This window comes from Nyctereutes procyonoides, unplaced genomic scaffold (assembly GCF_905146905.1).
Source record: "Nyctereutes procyonoides isolate TBG_1078 unplaced genomic scaffold, NYPRO_anot_genome, whole genome shotgun sequence".
Taxonomy (NCBI): Eukaryota; Metazoa; Chordata; class Mammalia; order Carnivora; family Canidae; genus Nyctereutes; species Nyctereutes procyonoides.
Window position 1 is genome coordinate 47,726,569 of NW_026575146.1, and position 14,980 is coordinate 47,741,548.

Consider the following 14,980-nt stretch of genomic DNA (forward strand, 5'->3'; position numbering starts at 1 on the left):
AACTGTCTGCCTTTGGTGCAAGTCCTGGGATCAAGCCCCACATCGGGTTCCCTGCTCAGTCGGGAGTTTGCTTATCTCTCTCCCTTTGCCCCTCCCTCCTGCTTGTACTCTCTCTCAAATAAATAAATAAAATCCTTAAAAAAAAAAAAAAAGATATTCTCTAATGCATTCACAACCCTAGGAAATTCCTTACAGAAACTAAGCCTTTTCCTCCACGAGTGATGCCTTCTCTAAGACCAGCTGGTTGCTTATTCATTGCTTCTCTTCTCTTCTGTTGGTAGTCTTCATCCATAGTCATAGCTGCCACCCCTTTAGCCATAGCATTAGTGATTTTGGAGGCAGCACCAGCTAATCCACCTAGCAGAAACAATAATGATTTTTAGTAAAAGCAAAGGCATCATTACTTGCTAGCATAATCATACCTGGTATGCATTTTCTTTCTTACCGACAGCTCCACCAACCAGCGCCTTCAGTCCTAGCGCCATCCCCTCCACAAACTCTTCTGGACCCTGGATGGCTCCCTAAAGGGTCAAATAATAACAACAAAGGCTACATTATCTTTTAAAGGTGAACTTATTGATATAAATGAAGACAAAAATAATGACAAAAAATAAAAATACCCCAGAGGAAGTGAACCTAGCAAAAAAAATGCCCATTAACAAAATTCTCAGAGATATTTCATGACATTGAAAGTACAAAGAATAAGTTGATCCAAACTTAGGAACAGGACTATTCGCCAATGTACAAAAGATGTTTGCTCTGTACTGTAAGCTATAGGATGAGAACATTAAGCACAAACTACTCTCAATAATTCTTGTAAAAGATGTAACAGCACTTTAATTCTTATTATTTTTTTATGTTTTAAATTATACTGTACAATATAAATACCCTCTACATTTAAAAGTCAAGGTAGAAGAGTTTTAAATGTTTTAAAAGGAAATTTTAAGGGACACAAAACAATCATAATTTTTGCCACTGATTAAGATTGCTTTGCACAGTGTCTGCCTGCAGTTATTGTTACTGTCCCATACAACTGTGCAAAAAACAAGACTGCCTATCTATGGTGACCTTACTTCTATTATAGAGTGAAGTTTATCCACCTTTAATATTCCAACAGAATACTTAAAATTCAGTACATCTTAGTAAAGTGTTAAGTTTAAATTTTGAACGAAAAGGTAAAATTTCCCTCCAAATTTCTCAAAACCTCTTACCATCGTTTGCTACAAAAATTATATCTTTTTGTTGTATCTCCCAAAAGCTATTTATGCCTATGCTTCAAGTAAACAAATGGAATGCATTATTTATTCAAAAGTATTAGTGATATATTACACAGTGCAAGAGTTATTATTTTATTACCTGGTAAGGTTCATAAAAAAATGCTTCCACACCTTCAGAAAATTCTCTAATCAAGCCAAAGGGATTTCCCAAAACTTCAAGTCCAAGAATGAGTACATACATTTGCTTAATGGCCTAAAAATGAAATATGAACATTAATCATCAATCAGAAAAATTTTTTAATATTCAGTACACACATCCATGTTTTTTTAGGCTAATACCCTTATCATTAATTTCAATTCCTACACAGTATCACTCTATTCATCACTAGTTTTGTTTTTAAAAAGTGATTTGGTGATAGAGTACTAGATATTTCTAATAACATGTTTCTATAACATGTTTACATAAAGCCTCAGAATATTCAAGATGTTTTCACTTTTATAACTACATGTGACAGTTGCTATTACCACCATCATTTTATAGAGTGGAGAAACATATAGGTCAAAATGATGCCCAGGGTCACACAGCAGATAAAGAGCAAAACTAGAATCCAAACCCAGACATCCTGAGTCAGGCTTCGTGATATGACCACTATACAACAGTAGTCTCAGAGGCTCTATAAGTTATATCATAAGATACTGGAGTCTTTCTGAAGGTGGAAAAAAATCCATTAAAATAACATATCTAGCTGACTTGACAACACAATCACATTAAAAATAGCCTGTTCAGGGCAGCCCCAGTGGCACAGCAGTTTAGCGCTGCCTGCAGCCCAGGGCGTGATCCTGGAGACCCTGGATCAAGTCCCATGTCAGGTTCTCTGCATGGAGCCTGCTTCTCCCTCTGCCTGTGTCTGCTACTTCTCTCTCTCTCTCTGCATCTCTATGAATAAATAAATAAAATCTTAAAAAAAAAAGCCTGTTCACCAGTTACTATTAGTTTCCCTCGATACTATTTTTCTAAAGTAAGTTTGTTGAATTAGTTAATATTTTATTTAAAGATGTTTATCCAAGCCCACATTGATCCACAAAAGATTTGTGTCAGCGGCTAAAAAATAAAAGGGCAAAAAACTGAAAAGTTGGCAGGGCTCAATTTCTTTCTCAATTCTGAGAGGAAAAAAAAGGTTTAAGATTTTGAAATGGCTATTTACTTCCTTGTCAATACATATACAGATAGAGTTTCACTATATCAATCTGTCCCTTTATAAAATAATCTCAGACAAACCTGTTTTGAATAGTGTCTTATTACTTCAGACTGTAGTTCAGAAGCTGTATGGAACTGATAGTTGAGTTCAAAAAATGCAAGCCTGAAAAACACATATAAATATGTGTGTGGGTGTGTGTAGGAGAGGAAGAGGGAGAAAGGGGAAAAGAATGTTTTTAATATTAACAAATGGTTTCATATATTTTTAGAATTTTTCTCTAAAGCTTTCCTTTCCGTACATTTCCCATGCCAATCAGAAAACTTGCTCTTTCACATATACCTCTGCACATGCTGGTCAAAGAACCCTCTAAGAATCTCATGAAAGCTATGGATCTTATCTTCAGAAAAGCCACTAATATATACATATTTGCACACTTTTAGGGGATTCAGAGACCTTCTGGATCCCACTGATGGACATGGACTGTATTTTTCAACTCTCCCCTGTCACAGCCCACACAGATGTCTGACACACTGAGAATGGAACAGGCTGCGCAAGAATGGCCAGGCTTCAGCTGCTGCAGGTCGTGTCTGACTAGCTGACAGCTGAGGAACCAAGGTGGATTTACTGCCAACCTATTCATAGCAAATACAGATCCACTGCTTGGGAAGCTCTGTCAGCCGATAGGACAGCAGCTGGATGAGAAATCTCATCCTATTCCCAAGGTCTTCAAATTTATGTTAATTTCACAGTTATCTAACTTCATCTAGACTTAGAGTTACACCCTACTGGACTCATTGCTTCTTACTACTGTTCTTAATAACATTTCTCAGTGCTACCTAAAAAGGTCATTCTCACCTGAAGTCTCCACTAAGACTTTTGAGTCTCTGGGTCAGATACCCTAATAGCTTCCATTATGATTCACATTAAAATGTATATATATTATTCTTGGTTGTAACATTTTAGTGAATACTTTCATCTCCCTTATCATGGCATTTACATTCATTTTGTTCTAGTCACATATGCTTTAAAGAATCTTGATCCTAGAAGCCTTGAAGCCACATGGTTTAAGCACCATACCTTTGGTGTATACAGCTTCCTAGGAATCCCTCCCTAGGCCAGAAAGGCCTTAGATAATGCACAAACTTGTAGGCCTCTGTCCCTCTTTCTTAAGGAAGCTGTTTAATAATTATTCTGTTCATTAAAGGTGAAGGCTTTGCAGGTTAAATGTTACTTAAATTATATTCCATTTAACAGTAAAACCCGTATTTGTCTATGACCTCCAATGTCCTTTACATACTTTTTCAACTTAGAAAGTTTTCAGGTAAATGTAAAATGGACTTTTATAAATGTGAGTATTAAAAACATACTTAAAAACTACATCTTGGACGTCTGTAAGAGTGGCACCGATACTCTTCAGCAAAAGATTTAAAGAATGAACAGCCACCAGTCCTTCATGTTTTTCTGAATCTTTGGCTTCTTCTCTGCCCGAACTCAGTGAAACACTTAAATGCAACTAAGGAGACAAAAGAGATAAAGATTTATAGCACTATCTTCAAAATGAGAATTTTTACTTTTAAAACTTAATCTTATTTTAAATTTATACCCTAAGTAAGATTTCAGAGTTACCACTATGTTGAAATTATTAAGTGAAAAGTTAAAGGAATTTAAAATTGAATACAGCTCTTATTAAATGTTAAATGCAGCAACATAAGCTCATGTGGTATTTAGGTTCAATCCAATTATTTTTGTAAAGCTATGAAAATAATTTTTATACATTTTAAAATAATATTAATAATCTAGAAGGTGAAGCTGATGAAAATAACTAGTGTTTCAACTATTAGAATTAAGTTAGCATGTTGAAACCAGTTAAACTTTCACACTTTTGAATCATATGCATATACATCAGATATATATAATAATTTTCTACAAGTATTATGTAAGTAATTCAGAAACTGTTAACATATTTAATTCCATTCAAGTTTATGAATTAAAACCTACAGACTATAGTTAATAATATTCTAGTGCATTATTTTAAAGTTGCTAAGAGAGTAAATAAATCTTAGAAGTTCTCAAAAGAAAAAAAATTTTTTTTAACACTGTATGGTGATGGATGTGATTATAATCTGACTTACTGTGGTGATCATTTCACAATGTATACAAATATCAAATTACTACCTCATACATCAGAAACTAACTCATATATCAATTATACCTCAATAAACACATATGCCATACATAAAATTTTTTAAAACTGTCATTAAATATGTTAACAGAACTAAGGTAACATGTTAGGTCAAGATATAAACCTACAAACACATTTGTAGGTGGCTCCAGTGTTATTTTCATGTAGTGAAAAATTGTTATAAGTAAAAATTTCAAACAATTATTCCTTTTATTTTACTTTTTTACAGAATTTATATACTATTAGCGAATAGAATTTAAATGCTCATCTCCCCAAACAGATCAAGTTAATTTGCTACTACTGAGAGATCAAGGATAATAAAAATGACTTATATTTCCCCCTACCTTGATAGGAGATATATGGAAATATTCATAGAGACTAACTTGTGATGAATCTACTAATGAAGCTGTTTTATATTCTTCTTGGAAAGCTTCTATATCTTTATGAAAAAGTTCAACCTATAAAGAAACAAAAAGTATTACAAACTTAAGGGATCTATCTGGATGAGGCATTTAAGTCAATAGCTCTGACACTGCATAACACTCCCCTGTGACATCCATTATTCAACACAGTTCATGATTAAAAATATATTGCATGACAAGGAAACCTAACACCTATTGGTAAAGCTTTGTCCCTCAGTCACAAACTGATAAGCCTATCTTCCTTGTTTCCATCTAATTCATTAAAAAAACACAAACTGATAAGCCTATCTTCCTTGTTTCCATCTAATTCATTAAAAAAACACTTGGGATTACCAAATTATCCCAAAAAGGCTACTATAATCCAATCCATCAACACTTAGGAATATTTGTTTCTTTAAATATCATCATAGTCTATTTATAGCTTTTTAGTAATTACTTCACTGACATCTACAGAGACCCATAATATAATAAAAAACGGGAAGGCACTGAAAATGATGTTGCATGAAGTGATGATCATGGCTTTCATTTCTGATAATCATTAATACTCTTTTTAAAATTTTATTTATTTTGAGAGAGAGAGAAAGCAAGCATGGGGGCGGGGGGAGGGACAGAGGAGTGGGAGAAGCAGATTCCCCACTGAGCTAGGAGTGTGAGGCAGGGCTCAATCCTAGGACTCTGAGATCATGATCTGAGCTGAAGGCAGATGCCCAACTGAGCCACCTGGGTATCCCAACATTAATTCTCGAACACTCACAAATTTAAGTTACTTCTATGTGTTAAGAAATGGCTCCAACATATGCATTGTGCTCTATCATCAACAATATTAAGATGATGGGCTTATTAAAAGTAGAGTATCTGGAAATTAATTTCTGGGATGACAGCGTGAAGGGCTCTTAAGACCAGCTCCCCAGTGAAACTGGTGAAATTTATTTAAACAAATAAACATTTGAGGTGCCTCGATGACTCAGCTGGTTAAGTGTCTGACTCTTGGTTTCAGCTCAGGTCATGACCTTGGGGTCACGGGAGCAAGCCCTACATCAGGCACCATACTCAGTGGTGAGGTCTGCTTGAGATTCTCTCCTCCTCCCCCTCTATCCTCTCCCTGGAGGCACATGTTTTTTTCTCTAAAATAAATAAATCCTTAAAAAAATAAAAAGAAAGTATTTAAGGTCTCTATGAATGAACCTAATGGTATATGCAAATAAAGCATCTTTTCACAAAAATCTACAAAAATTTGGTTAAAAAAATCTGTGCTATTTGAACAAGGATCACTCTCTTAGTTCCCCCTCCTAGTTCAACAAGCCTTATTTAAACTCTAGACTACTACACTCAAGAACACTGAGCAAGGAGTGTGAGGCGGGGCTCACACTTGAGTGTAGTAGTCTAGAGCTCCCTCTCTGCCCAGTGTCCAGTTGGAATACTTACTTTCTAGGAGGCAAAGATATCAGCATTTCTCATCCTACCTCCAGTTACCAGCTGCTAATGCTACATTATGGGGGAGGTGGGTGCTTCCATCCTGCTACCAAGCCACTACTCGTGGAACAAAGGCTCTAACTGGGTATGAAACCAGTGAGAAAACTGAGTTCTGATCACTCTTATTCCACCCCCAGTTCTGAATCTCTGCCTCAGGTATTTTTCTCTGGGTGACAAGGAAACCTTAAAATAACTCCTAATCTTTTCCCAAAGAAATTGCCTACAACTGCAAGAGTGTGAAGAAGTTCAAGCCTGAGTTTTAGGAAACAGTGAATGTCAAAGAGAAAGGTAACAGAAGGAAAATCACTGATTCAATGAAGATACAAACTAAACTGGAGGCCTCTTAGTTTTTATGAATGAAATGGGGAAAGAGACAGTATTAGAGGGATCCTCCTGGGGTCATAATTAATATCAAAAACTGATCTCCAGATCAGTTCCTCTGAAAAAAGCCCAAGTTTGATTGGATTAGTTTGCAGAGCAATTTATGGCCTAAGGTGTTGTTGGGAAAAAACAAAACAAAACAAAAAAAGCAATCAGCCAGCAATTAGTGAAGCCCAATAGCTGGGTGTGGTTATGAAAAAGAAAAGACGCCCTCTAACCCCAAAACCAGTCATTCCAGGGTAAAGGGAAGTATCTCAAATCCTCACCTCTCTGAGGAGCAACACCAAAAGCTTAACAATGGGTATGGGTAGGATAGAAGTCAATAAATACTGCAGGTCACAAAATGAACAAATAAGCTTGTGAGAGAAAGGAACCATTAGCTGGGTTTTATAGCATGTCATCTAACATGTCCAGTTCTGAACCAAAAATTATAAAATATGCAAAGACATAGGAATGTCAGACATAGGACCCATACACTGGGGAAAAAGTATACAAAAGAAATCGCATATGAGATGTGATCAGAATGGATTAAAAAAAAAATATGGCCAAGTAACCACTGTGAATATGTTCAAGTAAAGAAGATCTTATTTAGAAAAGTAAATTATGATGACCATGTCTTATTAAATAGAATAATATATCAACATGGAGGGAGAAAAATTATCTATTAAAAAACCTGTTAGAAATTATGGAATTGAAGGGCGCCTGGATGGCTCAGTCCGTTAAACATCTGCCTTTGGCTCAGGTCATGATTCCAAAGTCCTGGGATCAAGCCTTGCATCAAGTTCTCTGCTCAGCAGAGAGCCGGCTTCTCCCTCTCTCTCTCTGCCTCTCCCTCAGCTCGTGCTTTCTCTCTTTCAAATAATAAAATCATAAAAAAAAAGAAATTATGGAATTGAAAACTGTAACAGAAATGGAAGATTCACTAGAAGGACCTTACAGTGTATTTGAGCTGATAGAAGAAATATAAACACTTCATTATATCCTAAATTAAATTCACTATTTCATTAGTGAACTTGAAGATAGTGTTCTGAAGAACAGAGAAAAGAGAGTCAAGAAAAATGAAGTCTCAGAAATGTGGTACATCATTAAGCATACTAACATACACAATATGGGAGTATCAGAAGGAGAAAAGAGAGAAAAAGAAGAAAAATACATGAAGAAATAATACCCGAACACTTTCTAAATTCAGTGAAAAACAGTAAGCTACATATCTGGGAAGCTAAATGAACTCCTAGTTGGGACGCCTGGGTGGCTCAGCGGTTTAGCGCCACCTTCAGCCCAGGGCGTAATCATGGAGTCCTGGGACCGAGTCTCAGGTCGGGCTCCCTGCACTGGAGCCTGCTTCTCCCTCTGCCTGTGTCTCTGCCTCTCTCTCTCTCTCATGAATAAATAAAATCTTAAAAAAAAATGAACTAGTACGGAAATGGAAAGAGGCTCACAATACCTATCGAACAACAAAATTGCTGAAAGTGAAAGACAGAGAAAATCTTCAAAACAAGAAGAGAAAATCAAGTTATTACATATAAGAAGACCTTGATAAGATTAATAGTTGGGGTGTCTGGGTGGCACAGTTGGTTAAATGTTCGACTCTGGTTTCAACTCAGGTTGTGATCTCAGGGTCCTGAGATAGAGCCCCTATAGGGTCAGGATCCACACTCAGTGCAGAGTCTGCTTGGGTTTCTCCCTCCACCCCCTCCACAATCTGTGCACACATGCTCTAATAAATGAACCTTAAAAAAAAAAGATTAATAGTTGACTTTCTAGCAGAAAGAAGGAGCCAAGAATACAGTAGGATAACATATACAAAGTACTCAAAGAAAAACACATGCCAAGAAAGAATCCCAGTATGGCTACCTTTCAAAGTGAAGGGACATGAAGACATTTCCAGATAAACAAAAACTAAGAGAATTTATTGCTAACAGGTGTGCCTTACAAGAAATACTTTTTTTCTTTTGTTTAGATTTTATTATTTACTCATGAGAGAGAGAGAGAGAGAGAGAGAGAGAGAGAGGCGCAGGCAGAGACACAGGCAGAGGGAGAAGCAGGCTATATGTAGGGAGCACAACGTGGGACTCAATCCTGGGTCTTCAGGATCAGGCCCTGGACTGAAGGCGGCACTAAACCACTGAGCCACCCGTGCTGCCCACCTTACAAGAAATACTAATGGAAGTTCCTCAGGCTGAAAGCAAGTGACCCCACGTGGTAATTGGAATCCAAATGAAAAAAAAAAATAAAATGAAATGGTAAAGACAATTATGTAAAATGGTAAAAGTGTATAATCTTTTCCTCTTCTAATTTAAGAGCAACTGACTATATATGAATAAAAAATACAGTGTTCACCTGTAATGACCACTATCCCATGAATATAAACACAAAGATCCTCAGCAAAATACTACTAGCTCAAATCCAGCAAAATATTAAAAATATTATACACATGATCAAGTGGGTTGTTTGAACATCCAATATAATAAAATTAAGAGAACAAAAACCACATGATCAACCAAACAGATGTATTTTTTATACATTTGACAAAATTCAACACATTTTCATGATAAAAAACACTTGACAAAGTGGGACTATTAGAGAACTCAACCTGATGAAGGTTATCTACAAAAAAAATCTGTTGATATCATAATTCATAGTAAAAGGCTGAAAGCTTTCCCTTTTAGAACAGAAACAAGGCAAGGATATCTGCTCTTGGCACTCTTATTCAATACTGTACTGTTGTATTAGAAGTTCTAGTGGGGCAATTAGGCAAGAAGAAGAAACAAAAGCCATCCAGTTTAGATCAGAAAGGAAGAAGTAATTCTCAGATGGCATGATCCTTACATACAGAAAATCCTACAGAATTTACAAAACATCTATTAGAGCTAATAAATGAGTTCAGTAAGGTTGCAGAATACAAGTCAGTATTAAAAAATCAATTATATTTCTATACATTTGCAATGAACAAACCAAAATGAGATTTAAAAAACAATTTTGGGGCAGCCCGGGTGGCTCAGCGGCTTAGTGCCACCTTCAGCCCAGGGCGTGATCCTGGAGACCCGGGATAGAGTCCCATGTTGGGCTCCCCGCATGGAGCCTGCTTCTCCCTCTGCCTGTGTCTCTGCCCCCCCAACCCCCCCCTGTCTCTCATGAATAAATCTTTAAAAAAAATCAATCTTTAAAAAAAATTTAAAAACCCATTTTGCTCAGACTATAAACAAGAATAAAATATTCAATGATAAATTTAACAGAAGAGCCAATCATATTCTGAAAATTATTCAACAGTGCTGAAAGAAAATAAAAAGCTACATAAATGGAAGACATCCAATGTTTAAGGATCACAAGACTTAATAATGTTAAGATGTCAGAACCCCAAAACTGGTATATAGATTCAACATAATACCAATCAAGCCCCTAGATGACTTCACCAAAGAAGTTTTCAAGCTCAATCTAAATTCATACAGAATTACAAAGGGACCCAAAATAGTCAAAACAATCTTAAGATTGAAGTAGAAAAAAAAAAAAGATTGAAGTAGGAGGATTCATACTTAATTTCAAAACTTACTACACAAAACAACAATAATCAGGACAGTGCAGTACTGGTAAAAAGATGGACTTATAGATTAATGGAATAAAATTGTATGTTAATGGTCAACTGATTTTCGACCAGGGTACCAAGACCATTAATGAAGAGGGAATAGTCTTTCACCAAATAGTATTGGGACAATTAGCCAAATGCAAAAGACTCATGTTGGACCCTTACCTCACACCATATACAAAAATTCACTCAAAATGGATGAAAAACCTGATTATAAAAAAAATTCTTAAAAGATAGGGCTAAATCTTCATAACCTTCACAACCTTAGATCTGGCAAAAGACTCAAAGATGACAACAAAAACATGAGCAATAATTAAACAGAACTTGGATTTCATTAACATTAAAATTTTGTGCTTCAAAAGACATCCTGGAAGTAAAACACAACACACAGAATGACAGAATATTTGCAAATCATGTACCTGATATGGGACTTGTATCAGAATGTATTGTTACAATTCAAAAAAAAGGGGAGACAATCTATTTAACAACAGGCAAAAGATCTGAAGACATTTATCTATAGAAAATATGTAAATGATCAAACAACACATCAAAAAAATGTTCAACATCATTACTCAGGGTACATACAAATCAAAATTACAATGATATACTACTTTACAACCACTATGAGGGCTAGAATCCAAAGGACAGATAATAACAAGTGTTGATTAAGATGTGCTGAAATTAGAATCATACATTTTGTAAGATTTTAACTTCATAAATATTCATAGCAATGATAATAGACAAAATGTGGAAGCAACTCAAACATCCCTGATGAATGGATAAACAAAATGTGGCATATCCACAGAGTACTGGATATATATGAAATACATGCACAACAGAATCTTAGTTGGTCGTAAAAATGAATGAATTACTAATAACATGCTACAGCCTGAATGAACTTTGTAAACTTGATGCTAAGTAAAAGAAGCTCATTAAAAAAAACTAAATAGCTTATGATTCCATTAATATGAAATATCTAGAACAACAATAAATCCTACAGACAAAGTATATTAGTGATTGTATGGGACTGCCACAGTTTCTTTTTTGGGTTGATGAAAATGTTCTGGAATGAGATAGTAATGATGGTTGTACAGTTCTGTGAATACATTAAAAACCAGTGCACTATATACTCTGAATGATTAAAAACGTATGATTTGTGAACTGTACCCCAATAAACTGTTTTAAAGATTGTATTTATTTATTTATTCATGAGAGACACAGAGAGAGAGAGGCAGAGACATAAGCAGAGGGAAAAGCAGGCTCCCCACAGGGAGCCTGATATGGGACTCGATCTCAGGACTCCGGGATTACGACCTGAGCCAAAGGCAGATGCTCAACCACTGAACTACTCAGGCATCCCAATATATTGCTTAAAAAAAAAAAAGGCATTATTTGCCCTTATCTTATCCATGTAATTTGTCTTGTCTTCAGAATTTTTTTGAAGACAGCTGAAAAAGAGATCCTATCTGATCTACCCTACCAATCACTGTGATTTCAGTCTTCCCATCAGTCACAAATAGATACTACCTTTAATTTTTATCCCTTCTCTCATTGAATATTGTCATACCCAAATTGCTAAGTTATTATCAAAAGTAATCCAGGAAAATAAAATAGGGAAAAATAGTGAAGTGAACATGACTACTTTCTCCTCACTATTGGCCTAAAACCTTTCCTATTGGCTAACTCACCTTCAAAAGGCTATTTTAACTTTCATCTATAATCTGAAAATGTAATTTCTACCAATTTACTCACCACAGCAGCATAAGAAAAATTTTTAAACTTTATTTTTAAGACAGATCAAAACCATTTTAATACCTTTAAAAATTTATAATTGTTTTTGTCCTCCTCCTTCCCCAACTCTTCCCCATCAATGCTATCATTTTAAGTCTTACCTCATTTTTTTCACTCACTTCAGCTTCTGTCATAAGTTCTGCTAAAGCATAAACAAACCCAAGATCTAATCTGAGATCCATTTCTTGGATCAACACTTTGAAGTACCTATAATATAAAATAGAAACATTTAAAAACCATATAAAATAGAAAACCATTAAAAACCTAAATGCATTAGGAAAATCAGATGAGGAAAAAGAAAAACATTAGATAACTATTAAAATATTGAAATTCAGGATTTTCTAGATTAACAAATAAAAAAAAGTCATGGCACCACTGTTCATAATAATTAGCACCAAACTCAAAATGTGAAAATGCCTAACAGAGAAAACTGGCAAGTAAACTCTGCTATACAGTCATACAGTGGAATATTATACATTAGTGATAATAAACTGTAGCTACATCAGTAAAAATAATAAATTTTAGTAAAAAGTTGAATGAAAAAATCCAGTCCTAAAACTGTATGTTCAGTTAAACAACAACAACAAAAATTTATTAGAGGAAAAGAAGGAAAACTAAGAAGCATAATGTTTAGGTACATCTATAAAATAAAACTATATTTTAAAAAGAAAGGGATAAAAATAGTACTTATTGGTAGTTGATAGGGTGGAAAAAACAAGAAATGGGAGTAATACATCAATGGATGTTTCTGTCAATATTCTATTTCTTCGGTGACAATTTTAAAATATTTTTTTCTTGTTTCTAAAACAATTTGCAGTTAATCACAGAAAAATGAGACAACAAAAAATAAAGTAATAAGATACAGTTAATATCTAAGTATATTTCATTCAAAGATTTCTGACTCTTTAAGATTATAAAATAGATTTTCCTAATGATCTTTATAATATTTTATACTTACCTTTGACTCATCTGAAATACATTTTTAAAGAGTATAATTAATTCACATACATTAAATACACAGAAATACATTAAGACACTTACTTAATACGTGATATCTGGGAATGCCCAGCAGATCTCATGACAATACTGACATCTGTAAAGGGCTTTGGAGCTAAATAAATAAATAAATAAATAAATAAATAAATAAATAAATAAGATTAATCCCATGATGCTTTAAGCAAAAGATAAGCATTTTCTTGCAATTTAATACACATAACAATGGAGAACGAAATAATTTACTAAATCACAGGTATCAATTAAAATTACTATTTGTAAGATTGATTGTAGTCTTAATTTCAGACCAGGATTTTTTAAAAATTATTCGTGATCACCCTAAGGACAACTAATCCTTTAAATTAGTGATTTTAAAGTAGAAGTATGCATTAGAATCACCAGGGAAGCACTGTGAAAACACAGATTCCAGGGTCTTGTCCTGGACTTCCAGGTGGAGGGGCTTGGGCATGTACAAAGGTCAAAAGCTTCCAAGCAGATTATCAATACTGCCTTAGCGCAGAGCCAGTGGTGTGGAGGTGGGAGGTGGAAAGCAAGGGGAGGAGAAGGGAGAAAGTGAGGGGCAGAGGGATAGTGAGAAAGAAGGTATGTGAAGGAGAAGAGGAGGATGGAAAAATGGGCTTGTCATTACACTCATCTGGAGAATACGGGACAATTTCTATCTTTTGTCAAATTCTATGTGAATTTGACTTTCTTCACAACTTATTCAAAGGTCCAGGTGGCTTTTAAATCAGGGATTTACAAATCAGTAATATTTCTAAATATTTAAATATGTATTTCTAATTATTTTTTCCTCAGAATTCAGTCAACATGTTGTTGACTTTAGTTGAGTACTTGTTCCTTTTACAAGAGGTTTAGTTTTTTATGATCCCACAGAAACTAGACTTGAGAATAGTTTCATTTCATATTTTTATAGTACAATAATAGAGCTGATACAAACATTTTTACGGTGATCTAAAAATACAAACAAACCTGAATCCATGGTGACTGACTTGGGAGGTTTAATTGGATAAAACACAAATGGAAATATAGCACCTTGTATCTGGTTTTGGATCTAAGAAAATAAAAAACAGATCAGTATATCATTATGTTATAGTACCCTGACTAGAAAAACAGGATTTACTAGTAAGTAGAAGGAAACAAGCTGTCTAGTTTAGTTTAACACTGAAACTGAAGTACTAGGTAAGAAAGATCATGGAAAAAAAAAAAAAAAAAAAGAAAGATCATGGAAACACATTTGGTTTATTGCTATGTTCTTTATGAATGTAGTGTATCTTTTCAGACTCACCTGTATTCTGTAAATTTGAATTCTAAATGATGACTGATGTGCAGATGTGCTATATTCTACTTTTAATGCTGGAAGATAATTTCTTCGTATAGCTATTACATGTGGTTGCAGAATTTTCATATTAGTACCACTAGGTGTGAAGCGAACCTGAAAAATATACCACCGAAAACGCACTGAATTTCTCTGTATTCATAATTGATTAAAATTAGAAATATGTACCCAAAACGTTAAAGATAACATTAGTTAAAACAATAGGCTAAATAGTTGATTAGATTGGATTTTACAATCTGACTAGTTTTAGATCAGATCTTTCCAATACGATTCACAAAAATATTCATATAATACTTATAGCTTAGTTGCATCTTTTTATACAATATACAAAAAATATATAAAGTGACAAAAGAAAAAATAATTTAAAAAGCAAAATAAAACA

General features: G+C 34.5%; 1 protein-coding gene across 4 annotated transcripts in view; it reads right to left on the reverse strand.

Moving 5' to 3' along the window:
- VPS13A (vacuolar protein sorting 13 homolog A) overlaps positions 1-14,980 on the reverse strand; it is a 241,199-nt gene that overhangs the window by 34,119 nt on the left and 192,100 nt on the right. For all 4 annotated transcript variants that reach the window (XR_008662454.1, XM_055309662.1, XM_055309663.1 and 1 more), the window contains exons 56-65: positions 14,548-14,694; positions 14,232-14,313; positions 13,290-13,359; positions 12,350-12,455; positions 4,943-5,056; positions 3,784-3,929; positions 2,497-2,578; positions 1,357-1,470; positions 446-521; positions 194-357 (exon numbers count right to left, since the gene is read on the reverse strand). Coding sequence is in view for 3 of the 4 variants with exons in the window: in XM_055309662.1 (XP_055165637.1) it covers positions 194-357; positions 446-521; positions 1,357-1,470; positions 2,497-2,578; positions 3,784-3,929; positions 4,943-5,056; positions 12,350-12,455; positions 13,290-13,359; positions 14,232-14,313; positions 14,548-14,694 (1,101 nt within the window). In the remaining variant the exon portion in view is untranslated. The remainder of the gene's footprint in view (positions 1-193; positions 358-445; positions 522-1,356; positions 1,471-2,496; positions 2,579-3,783; positions 3,930-4,942; positions 5,057-12,349; positions 12,456-13,289; positions 13,360-14,231; positions 14,314-14,547; positions 14,695-14,980) is intronic.